Source organism: Heterodontus francisci, chromosome 23 (assembly GCF_036365525.1).
Source record: "Heterodontus francisci isolate sHetFra1 chromosome 23, sHetFra1.hap1, whole genome shotgun sequence".
Classification (NCBI taxonomy): Eukaryota; Metazoa; Chordata; class Chondrichthyes; order Heterodontiformes; family Heterodontidae; genus Heterodontus; species Heterodontus francisci.
In genome coordinates this window covers 51,438,325-51,455,467 of record NC_090393.1, presented here as the reverse complement: position 1 = coordinate 51,455,467, position 17,143 = coordinate 51,438,325, and the positions used below count along the sequence as shown (strand labels likewise).

Genomic DNA, 17,143 nt, shown 5'->3' with positions numbered 1-17,143 from the left:
ACTGCAGTGTTGTGGGGTCTCCTGCTAATTGCTCTCCAGCTGGATCTTCAGTCACTCCAGGTAGGCAATTAGCTATTTTCTGTTCCCACTTAGTGTGTTCTTCAGAAAAAATCAAACGTTGCCACAATGTAATATTTGGTGGTCTCAGAAAAAATATATCCCAAGCGTTGCCACCCTGTAACATTACTTGTTCCTTCACTATGTGAACTATTAGAGGACTACAAGTAACATTAAGAAAATGTGGATTTTTATAATAACTTTACGAGAACACATATACGAACAGTTACTGCAGGAGCCAAATCTAAACACATCTCACTCTGTCGGGCTACACCCACAACTACCTGGCCATATATGATGTGATATCACTTCCTCTGGTGATCTTCACTTACCGCTCTTAAGGTGATCCCATCTTAAGGTCGTCCCACAACACTGAGCTTTTCCAGCATTTTCTGCTTCTATATCAGATACAGCAGAATTGGCATGCAACCTGAAGCAGGATGTTGGCCCAAATATGGCGGTGGGAATGGAGACAGGTGCATAATTTTGTGCCGTTGGTCGGGTGCCAATTTCTGGCAGCATCCTGCCCTGGGCCGTTTTCTTGGAGATTGGATTAGGGACAGAACAGCTACCTGCCCACAAGCGGGTAATTAAAAGGTCAATTAAGGCCATTGACCAGGAGCCGACTGGTATTTTCCAGTCTGCCTGCGGGCCCCCAGACGCATTGGCAGCATGGCAGCTGTCTGGAAGCAGCCTTCTGGCGGCAGACCCAGGGGCCAATGCCCCAGGATGCCTTTGAGGCCCTCCCTGCCCACCTAACCACAAACCATCCTGTGGGTTGGCCTGGCAATAGTGGCCATCTTTTACTTCAGTAGTTTTAAAAGTGCTGAGTGGTGACTAAGATGAAGGTGCCCCCTCTTTCCATGACCTGCAATGGCAAGCTGCAGCTCCTTCAGTGCTGGAGGGGCTTCTATTGACTCTCAGCTTTGAGAGCCCACCCGCTGTCCTTAATTGGACAATGAGTGTGCCCTCTAGTCACTAATTGGCCAATCCAGGCAAAATCCATGTCAGGTTGCCGCTCCAGACACAGTCTAGGGTCGAGACCTGCATTTGACCCCAATGTCTCAACCCAACACACAAAATCCTGCCCTTGCTGTCATTTACCATTTTAAGTACTTGCTAGGCTAAATATTTGTCTTCACCCACTGGTGAGCACTGCATGGGCAATGGGCAGTAAGGAAAATCCAGTGACGATCCAGCCAGATTTTCTTCCATTAAAATGGAAGGAGGAAAACTCCAGTGGGTTCTTTCTAGGGAAGGAGATTCTCCCACCATCTTTTCCTATTTGTGTTCAGGTACTCAGACCCTAAAGTCTAACCCACAGTCACACACCTGTTATTCCAACCTCACATTCAGTATCATGGCACAAAAATGAATTACTATCGATTCAACAATAAAACAAATTAAAAGTAAATGTCTAACCAGCATTCTATAAAACATAGATAATTGAGATCAATTGCTGTAAGAAAATCAGCTGGCGTAAGCTATTCACCAAGTGTGAGTTATTCAGTGTTAGTGACCTGGCTGACCATTCGTCTGCTGAACCTACTTTATCTTGAGCTTCCAGACCTGGTATTTGGAGTTCACTGGAAGGGGAGAATGGGAAATCTCTCACACACTCAACACCTTTTTAAGCTCTACTTCGAAAGGGTGATGGATATGTTTGAAGGAATACAATCACTTAAAGAAGTGTCCACATCTGGGTCAAATACTGTTGATAGTAATTACAGTGACTGTTAATATCAGCCTGTTTAATGGCAAGAGATGGCAATGAGCTGCTCCTACTCCAGAACACCCTCATCAGATAGCATTGCCTGGAAGGAAGCAAAGGAGAGGGACTCGAGGGAAGTAGGAACAAAAAAGACACAGTGATTTTACACTTTAATTTGGGGAATTGCCTTTTTATCTCCAAGGTTTAATTTTATATTTAATTTCATGGTGTCTCCTTCCTAAAGAAACTTCAGGCACAAACTATGGCTTTATAAAGAAAACAATCACTTATTATACAGTAGAAAAATTAACATTAGAATTAAAAACATATTGGCTTCATGGACAATTTAGAGCTACTTTAATAATAAACAACTCCAGCTGAATTCCAAAAATACATAATTTTGGAAATCAAATGTCTACATTAAACTAACTCCATAACGCAAGTTATAATATACTCACAATGAACTCAAAGTTATTAAAGATGGGCACTGTTATAGTGTAGCATGGGTTTCTCTTGTACCCGGTTTTGTGCTTCATTGGCAGTCTGTAAGCATGCATCAAGGCATGAAGCTGCAAGGTGGAAAGCAGTCGGGAAGATTCCAGGTGTGGTGGCACTGCCAGGAGGCAAAAGGCAGAATAGAAGCATTTTCACTTCTAACTGCTGCTCAGCTTTACACAGAATCACAGAATTGTTACAGCACTGAAGGAGGCCATTCAGCCCATCGTGTCCGCACTGGCTCTCTGAAAGAGCAACTCCCTCAGTTCCATTCCCCTGCCTTCTCTCCATAACCCTGCACATTCTTCCTTTTCATATAACTGTCTAATTCCCCTTTGAATGCTTCAACTGAACCTGCCTCCACCACGTTCTTGCTGCGTGAAATTCCTCATGACACTTTTGCTTCTCTTAAATACTTTAAATCTGTGCCCTCTCGTTCGCGATCCTTACATGAGTGGGAACAGTTTCTCTCTATCTACTCTGTCCAGACCCCTCGTGATTTTGAATACCTCTATCAAATCTCCTCTCAGCCTTCTCTTCTCCAAAGAAAACAGTCCTAACTTCTCCAATCTATCTTCATTACTGAAATTCCTCATCTTTGGAACCATTCTCGTGAATTTCTTCTGCACTCATTCCAATGCCCTCACATTTTTCCTCAAGTGTGGCACCCAGAACTGGACACAATACTCCAGCTGAGGCCGAACTAGTGTCTCATACAAGTTCAACATAACTTCCTTGCTCTTGTACTCTATGCCCCTATTAATAAAGCCTAGGATACTGTATGCTTTATTAACTGCTCTCTCAACCTGTCCTGCCACCTTAAATGACTTATGCACTTATACACTGAGGTGCGTCTGCTCCAGTGCCCCCTTTAGAATTGTACCCTTTATTCTGTATTTCTCTCCATGTTCTTCCTACCAAAATCAATCACTTCATATTTCTCTGCGTTGAAGTTCATCTGTCACCTGTCTGCCCATTCCACCAACTTGTCTACGTCCTTTTGAAGTTCAACACTATCCTCCTCACAGCTCACAATATTTGCAAGTTTCGTATCATCTGCAAACTTTAAAATTGTACCTCATACATCAAGGTCTGGGTCATTATATATCAGGAAGAGCAAGGGTCCCAACACTGATTGCTGGGGAACTCCACTACAAACCTTCCTCCAGCCCGAAAAACATCCATTAACTACAACTCTTTGTTTCCTGTCACTCAGCCAATCTCACATAAAAGTCTTTTTAACTTTTTGAACAACACCTCTGGGACAGTTGCTGGCCAGCAGTAGGCTCCTCCATATACAAACCAGCAATTCATTGACATTTCAGTTGTTTTCTCTGTGTCCACGATATAATTAAGTTAAGTAGCTGCCCTTCTGTACATGCAGACCTGAAAGGGGGCTGAGCCCAGAGACTGTCCCTGCTCCTCACCAGAACCAGTTGCACATGGGCCCACCTGGAGCCTGCGGCCTGAACCACATTTCCTCCCGAGAAGGCCTCAACTCGGTGTGGGGATTGGGTTGGGGGGAAAGATAGAGGAGAGAAGGTCAGGAACTGGTGGGGACGGGGCAATGGTTTTGAACTCGGTGAGGGAATGGAGAATTTCAGGGGAGTGGGAAGAGACGATCTGGAACTCAAAGGGGTGGGGTATGGTGAGGAGCAGTGCTGGGCTGGGGGGGAAGCAGTAGTGGGTCTGGGCAAGCAGGTGCATGAGCAAACTGGGATGAGTGAAGCATGTGATCCAGGTCTGAAGGAGGCATGGATGAGGCAGAAAATATGCTCCCCTGTTCTTCCCCCTCCCCCTCGATTAGCTCTGTCACGTTTTCCAATCCCACCCCTTTATACCTGCACCATGCTCTCCCTCTCCTCCCTCCCCTCCTAGACCTGGATCACAGACTTTACCGTGAATGGCAGTGAGTTGATTTCCCAAAAAGCCCAAGTTAGTATTGGTGCACAGCTCAGTGGTGTGCATGTTACCTGATGGCACTGTTGTTGATCACTCTGCTGATTCAAATTTCCAGCAACTGCAGTATTTTATTGTTGATATAACATGCTGGAAACAGTCAGCAAATCAGGCAGCTTTTACAGAAAGAGTTAATGTTTCACTTTCTGGCGAAAGGACATTAACCTGAAATGTTTACCCATTTTTCTCTCCACAGATACTGCCTGAGTTTAATTATCACTCAACTGTTCATTTGGAGAAGGTTGACAGAGCAGGCTGTACATGGGAAAACTTCCACTTAGTCCACAAGCATGGCATGACCCCATGCTTCCAGTTGCTTGCCATTTCAACACACACCCCTGCTCCCATGCCCACATCTCTGTCCTGGGCTTGCTGCAGTGTTCCAGTGAACATTAACGCAAGCTTGAGGAACAGCACCTCATTTTCCGATTAGGCACGATACAGCCTGTCGGACTGAAAATTAAGTTCAATAATTTCAGAGCATGACTGGCCCTTCTTTATTACTATTTATTTTATTTGATTTTGTTTTATCTCTTTTTTTTAAAACCATGTGCCTACCTTAAAATAAAAGCAAAATACTGCGGATGCTGGAAATCTGAAATAAAAACAAGAAATGCTGGAACCACTCAGCAGGTCTGGCAGCATCTGTGAAAAGAGAAGCAGAGTTAACGTTTTGGGTCAGTGAGAAACTTGGTTTCTCATGTTTGTGCTTTTGGACAGAGCTGTTCATTATTCTGTCATTAACACTCCCTCTGCACTAATGTTTTGTCTTTCACCACACCATTAGCACACTCCCTTTGCCTTTGCCCCATGACCTCCTTGTCAGTTAATTTCTCCGGTCGTCTGTCCTATCACACACCTTCCCTTTTGTTCTCTTCCCCCACCCACATCCCCCCCCCCCCCCCCCGCCCCGCTTCACTTGCTTAAAACCTATTATATTTCTGATGAAAGGTCATAGACCTGAAACATTAACTCTGCTTCTCTCACCACAGTTGCTGCCTGACCTGCTGAGTATTTCCAGCACCTTGTATTTTTATTTCAGATTTCCAGCATCCGCAGTATTTTGCTTTTAATATGTACATGGCCAAGATAGTTATCTTGCTTTTCTAGGTGACCCTCCATATTAATAGGTAGATGGCATTGTCATGGCTCAGGGAACTGCATGGGACTTCTTTATGTTACCTGGAACACTTGCTGTGTCCAGTGCACTGGGCCACTTCCCTATTGCAAGTGGAGTGAACCAGTGGAAATAATCTTTCATCCTATTCGCATCCGTAACCACAAACATGCACCCTTTGGATAATCCTTACTAGTTTGCTGCTGCATTAGCACCACTGAGACCCAGAGGCTATTGAGTACTTGCAGTTCTTGTTTTCCATTTCAATGAATGTTTCAGCCTTAAAGTTCTAGTCTTGACATTGGTCCCTTCCTTCTAATTTCTATCCCTCCAGAAGAGACAAGAACAAAACTCCAAAGAAGTAACTAAGCCTCTAATTGGGGTATTAAGTTTTTTATTTTACCAGCCAAGGACTAATTTAATTACAATTGCAGGTCAGATAACAGAGGATTTTCACAAAGCTAACTGTAGCTCCACTTTGCCTATTCTGTTATATCACCATTCTCACATGATTTGCACCTTCCACATACTGTTCAGCTCTGAAACCTGCCTTCTTGCCTGACAATGGATCAGATTACACATTGCAGAAAACATTGATCAATCTGAAATACAGCAGGAAGAACCCAAATTACACACTGCAAACAAACTGTTGGGAGTGTCTTGTCTTCCAAGGGGTCCAATCCATTTGTGTTCCCTCGTTCTCCAGCTAGTGACTCCAAGGTGCGATAGTTGACATTTAGGGCAAATAAACACGCCCAGTTAAGTAGGCAGGTATTCAAACGATCTCCAGCGGACTGGGAGCTGGTTCTTGTTGCTATTGCCAAGTGCTTTGTTTAGTTTAGAGATACAGCACTGAAACAGGACCTTCGGAACACCCCTTCCTGTGACCATGTATTACTGAGAGTGTCTGCCACTATAAGGACAAGCTCCGGGTACCCTTGTAGTTGATGGCAGAGCTCTGCGTCTGGCTGTCTGTGCCAGAACCTTTTGTATCCAGCTCTGTATGATCATTGCCAAGGAGGGGTTTCACTGCCTGTAAATGTGGATGGAAGGGAAGGTGGGTGCAGTCTGCCTCTGGTGCCTCTGTCTTTATAAGAACAATTGTACTTAAAGGGCATTCCCATTGTCCCAACATTATGGGCTAGCAAGCAGCTGGCACAAAGCTTTCTGACCAATTGAGTAGAAATGAGGGGAAAAAACAAGGCAGACTCAGAAATCATCTTAAAATGCTGTTATAAATGGTGCTGTGCAGCTCTTTAAGTGCACTTTTATAAAGAGCACACCTTAGGAACCCTGGACAGCCATTTTCTGCGGCAGGTTGATAACTGAGCAGTGTAAACACTGGTCCATTGTGGGATCTTCTAAATGATGTCTTTAGGCCACCATTGTAATAATTAACCATAAGCGGGTGAGCACTTTTGGTGCCAGTATAAAACTTGGCCAGAAAATTGAATGAGTGCTGGGAAAGCTTGGCTGAAGATGCTGCTAGTTTTGGAGCACAAGTCTTCAGTACGACAGAGAGATGTTGTCAGGGCCCATAGCCTTTGATGTATCCAGTGCCTTCAGCCGAATTTTGATATCTCAGGGAGTGAAACAAATTCTCTGAAGCCTGGCATCTATGATGGTGGGAACCTCAGGAGGAGGCTGAGATGGATTATCTTGGCACTTCTGGCTGAAGATGGTTGCAAGTATTTCAGCCTTGTCTTTTCTTCTGACAAGCTGGGCTCCCCTATCATTGAGAATGGGGATGATTAGATTCTGTCTTGTTGGAGATGGTCATTGCCTGGAACTTGTGTGGTGTGAATATTACTGGTTCTAACTTCACAAAGCCTGTCCACCATCTACAAGACACGTCAGGTGTGATGGAATACCCTCCACTTGTCTGGGAGTGCAGCTTCAACAACACTCAAAGTTCAACACTGTTCAAAACAAAGCAGCCCACTTCATCAGCATCCAATCCATTGCCTTAAACAGTCACTTCCTCCACCACCGCCACACAGTGGCAGCAGTGTGTACCATCTACAAGATGATTGCAGCAACTCGCCAAGGCTCCTTTGACAGTACCTGCCAAATCTGTGGCCTCTACCACCTAGAAGGACAAGGGCAGTAGATGCATAGGAACACCATCATCTCCAAGTTCTCCTCTAAGTCATACCCCATCCTGCCTTGGAACTATATCGCCATTCCTTCATTTGTTGCTGGGTCAAAATCCTGGAACTCCCTCTTTATCAGAACTGTTACAGAGTGAAACCAGACGGACCACCCGGCATCAACCTCGGTACCGGAAACAACAAAAGCACAGTCTGCACAGTAAACCCTGCAATGTTCTCCTCATCAACAACTTGGGATTTGCGCCAAAATTGGGAGAGTTGTCCCACAGACTAGTCAAGCAACAGCCAGACATAGTCATGCTCTCAGAATTATACCTTTCAGCCAAAGTCCCAGACTCCTCCATGACCATTCCTGGCTATGTCCCGTCTCACCCACAGGATAGACTCATCAGAGGTGGAGGCACAGTAGTATACAGTCAGGACGGAGTGACCCTGGGAGTCCTCAACATTGACTCCAGACCCCATGAAGTCTCATGGCATCAGGTCAAACATGGGCAAGGAAACCTCCTGCTGATTACCACCTACTGCCCTCCCTCAACTGATGAATCAGTGCTCCTCCATGTTGAGCACCACTTGAAAGAAGCACTGAGGGCCGCAAGGGCACAGAATGTACTCTGGGTGGGGGACTTCAATGTTCTTCACAAAGAGTGGCTCAGTAACACCACTCTGACTAAGCTGGCTGAGTCCTGAAGGACCTATCTGCCGGACTGGGCTTGCGGCAGGTAGTGAGAGAACGAACAGGGAAAAACCTACTTGACCTCGTCCTCAAATCTACCTGTCGCAAATGCATCTGTCCATGATAATATTAGTAGGAGTGACCATCAACAGTCCTTGTGAAGATGAAATCCCATCTTCATACGAAGGACACCTTCCATTATATTGTGTGGCATGACCACCGTACTAAATGGGATAGACTCAGAACAGATCTAGCAGCTCAAAACTGGGCATCCATGAGGTGCAGTGGACCATCAGCAGCAGCAGAATTGTATTCAGCCACAATCTGTAACCTCATGGCAGGCATATCCCTCACTCTACCATTACCATCAAGCCAGGAGACCAACCTTGGTTCAATGAAGAGTGTCGGAGAGCATGCCAGGAACAGCACCAGGTATACTTAAAAATGAGCTGCCAACCAGGTGAAGCGACAACACACGATTGCATGAATGATGAACAGTGGAAGCAGCATGCTATAGACCGAACTAATGGATCACATAACTAATGGATCAGATCAAAGCTCTGCAGTCCTGCCATATTGAGTCGTGAACAGTGCTGGACAATTAAATAACTAACGGGAGGAGGAGGCTTCAAAACATTCTCATCCTCAATGATGGGGGAGCACAGCACGTTGGTGCAAAAGACATGGCTGAAGCATTTGCAACCACCTTCAGCCAGTAGTGCGGAGTGGATGACCCAACTAAGACTCCTCCTGCGGTCCCCACCATCACAGGTGCTAGTCTTCAGACAATTCGATTCACTCCACATGATATCAAGGTTTGACTGAAGACTCTGGATAGTGCAAAGTCCATGGGCCCTGACAACATCCAGGTGTAGTACTGAAAACTTGTGCTCCAGAACCAGCCATGCCCTTAGCCAAGCTGTTCCAGTACAGCTACAACATTGGCATCTACCTGACAATGTGGAAAGTATTGCCCAGATATGTCCTGTACACAGAAAGCAGGACAAATCTAACCCGACCAATTACCACCTTATCAGTCTGCTCTCAATCAGCAGCAGAGTGACGGACGGTGTCATCGATAGCGCTATCAAGTGGCAGTTACTCAGCAATAGCCTGCTCACCAACAGTCTGTTTGCGTTCCGCCAGGGCTCCTCAGATCCAGACCTCAATACAGCCTTGGTCCAAACGTGGATGAAAGAGCTGAACTCCAGAGGTAAGGTAAGAGTGATTGTCCTTGACATCAAGGCAGCATTTGACCTAGTATGGCATCAAGGGGCCCTAGCAAAATTGAAGTCAATAGAAATTGGGGAAAACTCTCCACTGGTTGGAGTCATACCTAGCACAAAGGAAGATGGCTGTGGTTGTTGGACGCCAATCATCTCAGCCTCAGGACGTCACTGCAGGGTAGTGTCCTAGGCCTAACCATCTTCAGCTGCTTCATCAATGACCTTCCCTCCAACGTAAGTTCAGAAGTGGGGATGTTCATTGATGATTGCACAGTGTTCAGTACCATTCGTAACTCCTCAGATACTGAAGCAGCCCATGCGCACATGCAACAAGACCTGGACAGCATTCAGACTTGGACTGATAAATGGCACCACACAAATGCCAGGCAGAAACCAGCTGCAACAAGACAGAATCTAACCATCTCTCCTTGACATTCAATGGCATTACGATCGCTGAATCCCCCACTATCAACATCCTGCGGGTTACCATTGACCAGAAAGTTAACTGGACCAGCCATATAAATATTGTGGATACAAGAGCAGGTCAGAGGCTGGGAATTCTGCAGTGATTAACTCACCTCCTTACTCCGCAAAGCCTGTTCACCACAAGGCACAAATGAGGAGTGTGATGGAATACTCTCCACTTGCCTGCATAAGTGCAGCTCCAACAACACTCAAGAAGCTTGACACCATCCAAGACAAAGCAGCCCGCTTGAATGGCACCCCATTTACCACCTTAAACGTTCACTCTCTCCACCAGTGGCATACCATGGCAGCAGTGTGTACCATCTACAAGTAACTTGCCAAGGCTCCTCTGACGGCACCAAACCCACAAGCTCTACCTAGAAGGACAGGGCAGCAAACGCATGGGAACACCATCACCTGCAAGTTCCCCTCCAAGTCACGCACCATCCTGACTTGGAACTATATCGCTGTTCCTTCACTGTCACTGGGTCAAAAGCCTGGAACTCCCTTCCTAACAGTACTGTGGGTGTACCTGCAGCACAAGGACTGCAGCGGTTCAAGAAGGTGGTTTACCACCACCTTCTTAAGGGCAATTGGGGATGGGCAATAAATGCTGCCCTTGCCAGCAATGCTCACATGCCAAGAATGAATAAAAAAAGTTGTGGGTGGAAATGAGGTGTAACAGTCTCTGCCTATTTTTCCAATCACTTACCAATCAGAAAATGATGTCCCTCTGCTGTTCCTTGATGTTGCCTGTGCACTTGTGATTTAAGTGAAATTGTTTTCTATGTTTCAGATTTACTTCTATGCCACCTATGTATTTACTCAAGCTGGAATCTCAGAAGCATATATCCCATATGCTACTATGGGCACTGGGGCCTGTGAGTGTCTCTCCGCCTTGTGCTGTGTAAGTAGAATGGACAGTTGCAAACCCATCAAAGGCTTATGGTTTTAGCAGAAACCAATCAGTGTTTTCATGGTTAGAGTCACCAGGGATTGGTATCCCCTCCAAATTACTAATTTCAATCAGATTATTACTGAAGGATTAAGCTGTGCAATGGATTTGAAGTTTGTCCTTTCCTCATGGGGTCTGAGTTTAAATCAGCCTAAATTAAGATGTTTAAAATTATGAAAGGATGAGACATAGTTTCTAGTGATTAGAACAAAGGCACCTGAAAATAAGATTGAACATAAGAGACATAAGGAAATATTTTTAGAGGGCTGTGAGACTGTGGAATAGCTGCAGTTACTGAAGCAGAGACCATGTCAACATTTAGGAATAGGTGAGAGATATGATTGACAGAAAGAGGGATAAGGAGATATGGGAACAGAGCAGGCACCTGGGATTAGGATTACTGTTCTACCAGCCAATTATCCGGTGCTGCTTCACCCTCCATTTCTTCATCCTGTATTATTCCAACTCCTCTGATTTAAAACAGTGAACAAGGGAATGCTTTATTCATAACATTTGTAAAGGGATGTTACCGTACAGTTCATGTGTGGCAGTTGATATAGTGCAAAAGAGATCAATTTGTTAAATACTGGACATGGCACTCTAGGGTGCCTCACTCCACTTACAATCCAGATTGCATTTTCATTGGCATTGCATGAGACATTTCCTGATGCATACAGCCTGAGGGGTTTTGCACTGGTTCCAGCCCCTTGGTGGGCCCTAAACTATGGCTGTTCCCCATTGAGCCTTTGTGACCGCGACCCCAACCTTCAGCGCATCTCTCAGCACACATTCAGAAACCTTTACTTTGCGTGAGGTATTACAGGCCCTCAAACTGTCAGAGGCATGACCAACTCTACAGGTGCACTGCAAATCAACAAAACACTACTCCAAACTAGCCCTTCAAACACCAGCAATCATTGTTCAAAACTTCTCAGGACTACGCACACTTTAGTCAGTATCAACCCTTGCCTCAACTGTTCAGGAATGCAAATCACAGGATTTCAGCTCACCAGTGACATTTCCTCATTAGCATATATTAGTAGAAGCTTCAAGTGACATTGATTATGCACATCACAAGAGGGCCTGAAACCCGCCCTTGAACAGTTCCACAGGCAACATGGCAAATCTGGGATAGAAAGAGCTGTGCATCAAAATTTAGACATCACAAAGTAGAAATGTTATTCTAGAGTTGATAATGAGCTAGAAAAGGCGAATAAGTTCAATGGTGACGTTATTAAGACCCATGGCGTGTAGGAGCTACATTAACATCAGAGATAGTACAGAGTAAGCGATCATGCAATTTCATTTGCTTGCCATAGTTCCGTTTAATTTCTTTTTCAGTGGATGCTGAAGCCAATCATTATGTGAAGTCCCATTATATTGTTTAATTCTTCCTTTTGCTATATTTGAGACAGTGCTAATGGTGTCGTTGCTTCCTCAGGGCATTATGATTGAACGTCTTGGAAGGCGAGTGCTCATCCTCGGTGGCTATTCACTCATGGCTCTGTGGTGTGCTGCAATGACCATTACACTAACTTATCAGGTATGATGGTTCATGTGTTGGTATTTACAAGCATGAACTAACATCAAGGAGACCAAGTGAAATCAGTTTGAAACTCTTAACTATTCAAGATTTAGGTTCAAAACTTGGATAGAAAATTCTGCTGTGCCACACTGGGAGAGCATATCAGGAAATTGCATACCGGCAGCCTGTGATTTTTACATCCATTAATGTCAATAGGTGGAAGGTCAAAGGCCAGGAGTGCAGAGTTTTCTGATTACGTGCCCTGGGAGTGGAGTAATGGAACTCTTACCCCTCATTTGGTATTGTCACTTCAAAGATGGCTCGTTTTGGAAATGAAAATGTCACATGGGTATACATGCCAGCTATTGGCATTTTAAATCACAGTCAGTGGTTAAGTCCAAGCGTAGGTTTGCTTTGCAAGAAAAATCAATTCTCTCAGACAAGAGGTCGTCAGTATCAACCAATCAGATAATTTGGAAGTTGGAACTGGAGGCTTTAAGAAGCAATCAATGTGATACTCTTCCCACTGTGGGTTACACATCAATTTGTGGCAAAAAGGCTCCAAGCCAAGCTGATGGTTTCAGAGAGCCACAGTTACAGGTGTATTTAGCGTTTTTCTCCAAAGAAATCAGCTCTGAATTTCCACAGGAGTTTTCCATTCCCTGCTGTAACTTTGCAGTATTATCTGTACTCTGTGACCTCCTATGGGGAAAGTACATTTTCTCTGCAACAGCTGGCATAACGAGATATAATGAATGATAAAATATTGTGCCAGGTTTGATTTTTTTTCAAGGTGCTACTCTGTCAATGGTTTTACTCTGTGACTGTTGATCTCCAATATTTTATGCTGAGGTCAGTTAGCATTCATCAAGCAAATAACAGCAAATCCTAAAGTCACAAAGCCTGGTCTTCTACAACATAATCGGGCATTTCCTGAACTCTGCATGTTATTGCTGCATTACTCCTATTATATTTTTGTTTCTTCCTTTCTATTTTCTTCTAATGTAAGAGCAAAGGCCAGTGCCCTCAAGTAGCACATCCCCAGTGTACCTCCTTTCATCAATGTTGTGAGCCAGCTCGTTCTCACGTAGCCCTGATAACATCGTTCTGCCCCCTCTCCACACCCCACTTCACCTCCATATAGGAACCTGTGCTATAGATTGAGATCTTTAACTTGTTGAGCTTGAAAATTCATCCCCATATACACTTAGTTTTAAATGATAGGTTATGCCATGACTCCCCAGCGACACATTCTACAACCTGCTGTCCTTTGGCTTTTTGTGTTTGCAGGCTTCCTATTTCTGGGTGCCCTACATAACCATGACCTGTTTGTTTGCGTTTATTCTGAGCTTTGGCCTGGGACCAGGTAGGTTTATTTATAAGAATTCCCAAATGAATAACTGTTCACAAACAGAGCTTCAGCTGTTTCAATTACAACTTCCTTTTGCTCCAAGACTGCTGGCTCAGCAAATTCATATTCTGAATCAATTCACTCGTCATATCTGACACCTAGAAGGAACACTGTTCATAGAATCATAGAAAGTTTATGGCACAGAAAGAGGCCACTTGGCCCATCGTGTCTGTGCCAGTTGAAAAACGATCCACCCATTCTAATCCTACCTTCCAGCATTTGGTCCTTAGCCCAGCAGATTATGGCACTTGAGGTGCCTATCCCGACTCCTCTTGAATGAGTTAACGATGGAAGCATTTCATTGAAGGAGTGGAAAAGAAGAAAAAAGGAAAACACACATTTATTTTTCATTCACTCTCAAATCCATCCATGAATCTTAGAATTGTTACAGCTGGTTTTTCTCTGCAGCAGCATGGCTGATTTAATTGCCCTTTTTTTTCCCTTGGAGTTTGTCTGGGATGGCTAAGTGTTGTCCAATGGATTTAAAGTTTCTTTAGTATCAGTTTGTAATAAGCTGGGAACAGGCATCTCAATAAACATGTGGTTGTTGGGGAAGCTTGTTGTCTTCAAATTTCCATAATTGTCCAGGGTAAGTTCTCTTTTATGCACAAGCTTTAACCCCTCAGCTGCTGTTTCTGCAACATGTGGCTCTAACCCTTCAGGCTCCCTTACCTTGATAATTGCTCTCCCTATGGTGGTATCAGGGGATAAATTGGTTTTAAGCCTCTGTGAGGTGTCAGAGATTTCCTCTGGGCCTTTGTTCTTACTGGAATCTGAAGTGAGATTGTTGGATTTGATTAACTTTGGGCTTGATCTGTGATCATGGGATTCTGCAGTAGGTAGATCCACCTGGACCTCACATTTAGTGCTCTGTGAGTTACACATGTGTTGTTCACTTTAGGGCAATTTTGTTTCTCTTTTCTCTTGACTGTGGGGAGGGTCTCTTTTCTAATTTCCCCCTTATCCTCTGGGCTATTTCAGCTTGCAGGTATCTGTCCAGCTTCCACAGCACTCCCCTGTGGCACTTTGACTAGGTGAGGCATCGCCCTCACGATTGGTTTGTCTTTTTGGGAACTTTCCTTGTCCCTGCAGATTTCTGTAAATGCTGCTGGCAGCCTTGGTAAGGTGCTTCTTTGGCCTGCATTTACGTAGGAGGGTGTGGGGTCTAATTTTTTCAACATTTCAGGGTTGGCTGACCGGACCGTAGGGGGTTCCATTTGGGAATCCTCCCGGCCCTCCTATAACCTGCCCTTTACATCCCTTTTCTTCCTGACTGTCTGCCAGACCTGTGCTTGTCTGTCCCCTTTTGTTTTCGGCCGGGATCCCAGCATTCCGCTGAGGAGGGTCCCAAAAGCTGGTATGGGAATGAGGGGTGCAAGATTTACTGCAGGTTGGGGCTTCCCGACAACATGGCACGTGTGGTAAGTTTTACAGAGCTCCACCACACCTTTGTGGAGTTTTGGCCAGTCAAAATGCTGTCTTTGGCCCTGATGGAAAGCACAGCAGAGCAGCCTGTGGCTTTAACTGCAATAGCAGTAAGACCCAGGAAACATACAGGGAGCAGGAAAATTTAACAAGATCCCTGAAGGTTATCAGGATTTTGTATCCAAAGGGAGAGTAACCCCATACCCCTCAAGTGGGGCAAGCTTTAGTTTTTCGTATACCGCCATGTACAGCCATTGTAAGCTTGTGGGCCATTCTTAATATTTCTCCTCTGCGGCACCACTATTTGGTGAACCACCGTCCACTCTTTGTCCTCAGGTCTGTGAGGAGAGCTCCACTTCCTCATCAGACTCTCATTCTTCAAGTGTAGCAATCAGGGACTCCCTCAGCTTCAGTTTCAGTTTGGGCAGCCTGTGCTAACTTCCTTAATACTGGGTCAGCTTGTTGAGCCTCAACTAGGGAAGATTGGTTTAACCCAATCTGGGGGGGAAGATTGGTCCCCTAACTCCCCAAAGAAGGTTTCAGACAGACAGACAGCATGGTCATCTGTCTGCAGTGCCAGTTCGGTCTGCCCTGAGGGAGCTGGTTTGGCCATGACCCGAGTCACCACACAATCAGGGGAAATGTAAGGGACTGTCTCCTGCCACTACCCCGTCTCTCTGACCTCTTTTGGTCTCTCTAGGGAAGTTACCACCTTTGCCCCCACCAGATCATTACCTAGGAGCAGATCAATCCCATCCACAGGTAAACTAAGGACAATCCCCACAGTCACCCGTTCCGAAACTAGGTCGCACGTCACCCGATATAAAGTTACGGGCATACTCCGCCCTCTGATACCATTCACAAACACTCATATTCGCTGCACTGTCTGGGGGGGGAAGGTCATGCCTTTTCCTAGCAAAAGGGATCTGGTGTCCCTTGTATCCCTGAATCTGATGATGGGCTTGCTTGCCCCACTTGAGGGGTATGGGGTTACTCTCCCTTGGGATACAAAATCCTGATAACCTTCAGGGATCTTGTTAAATTTTCCTGCACCCACAGCAGTATGTTTCCTGGGTCTTACTGCTGTTGCAGTTAAAACCACAGCCTGCTCTGCTGTGCTTTCCATCAGGGCCCTGTCTCCTGTGCTGGTCTGGTTTGACCTGAGTAATCCTGCAGGCATTCCCTGGAGTTTCCAGCAGTCAGCTCAGAGGTGACCTGCCTTGTTACAGTGGAAACACACAGGTCCCTGGGTCTCACTTCTGTTCTCAGCACTGTCATTTTTGGCTTCAGGAGGGCCCCCTATGTGTCCAGCTTTCCTTTCTCGCCCAGGGCTGTTTGGGCTCCCATCACCCTCCCATCTTTTATCCTTTTCAGGGTTATGGGGGTGACTATAGAAGGGTTTTCCTTGGGGTACAGATTATACATGAGAGCAAATTCATCAGCCACAGAAAGCCACAGGCAGCCTGACTGGCTCTTTGAACCTTTTGTTCCTCTTTGTGGGTTTTAATAGAAAGGGGAAGAGAGTTTTTAAATTCCTTGAGAAGAATCACCTCTCTAAGGTTTTCATACGTGGGCTGTACTTTAAGGGCCCTGAGCCACTGGTCAAAAACCAGCTGCTTACCTCTTTCAAACTCAAGGTAAGTTTGATCAGGCTGCTTCCGGAGGATTTGGAATTTCTGGTGGTGCACTTCTGGTGCAAGTTCTTGTGCCCCAAGGATAGCATTTTTAGCCAATTCATAATCTGATGAACATTCATCTGTCAACAGTGAATAAACCTCATGGGCTTTTCCTGTTAGCTTGCTTTGTAACAACAGGGTCCATCTCTCGGCCAGCTATTTCAACTATCTTGCAAGCTTTTCAATTGCCTTGTTCTGTGTTGCGCAGGGCACTCTGCACTCTGTTTGATGATTTTAGTTGTTGCAATGATATCCCTGTGTCTCCAAATACATCCCTAAAATCTGTTTTAATTTAAAGTAAGTTTAATAAAAGATTAAAAACTGCACTTCACGT

The 17,143-nt window shown here is 45.1% G+C and overlaps 1 protein-coding gene across 12 annotated transcripts in view; it reads left to right on the top strand.

Annotated features, from left to right (window-relative positions):
* The window catches only part of slc2a11b (solute carrier family 2 member 11b), a 97,720-nt gene that overhangs the window by 61,093 nt on the left and 19,484 nt on the right, over positions 1 to 17,143 (top strand). For 11 of the 12 annotated variants that reach the window (XM_068055251.1, XM_068055254.1, XM_068055248.1 and 8 more), the window contains 3 exons: positions 10,614 to 10,724; positions 12,214 to 12,315; positions 13,588 to 13,663. In XM_068055251.1, coding sequence (XP_067911352.1) covers positions 10,614 to 10,724; positions 12,214 to 12,315; positions 13,588 to 13,663 — 289 coding nt within the window. The remainder of the gene's footprint in view (positions 1 to 10,613; positions 10,725 to 12,213; positions 12,316 to 13,587; positions 13,664 to 17,143) is intronic. The other variant, XM_068055256.1, reaches the window with a different exon arrangement.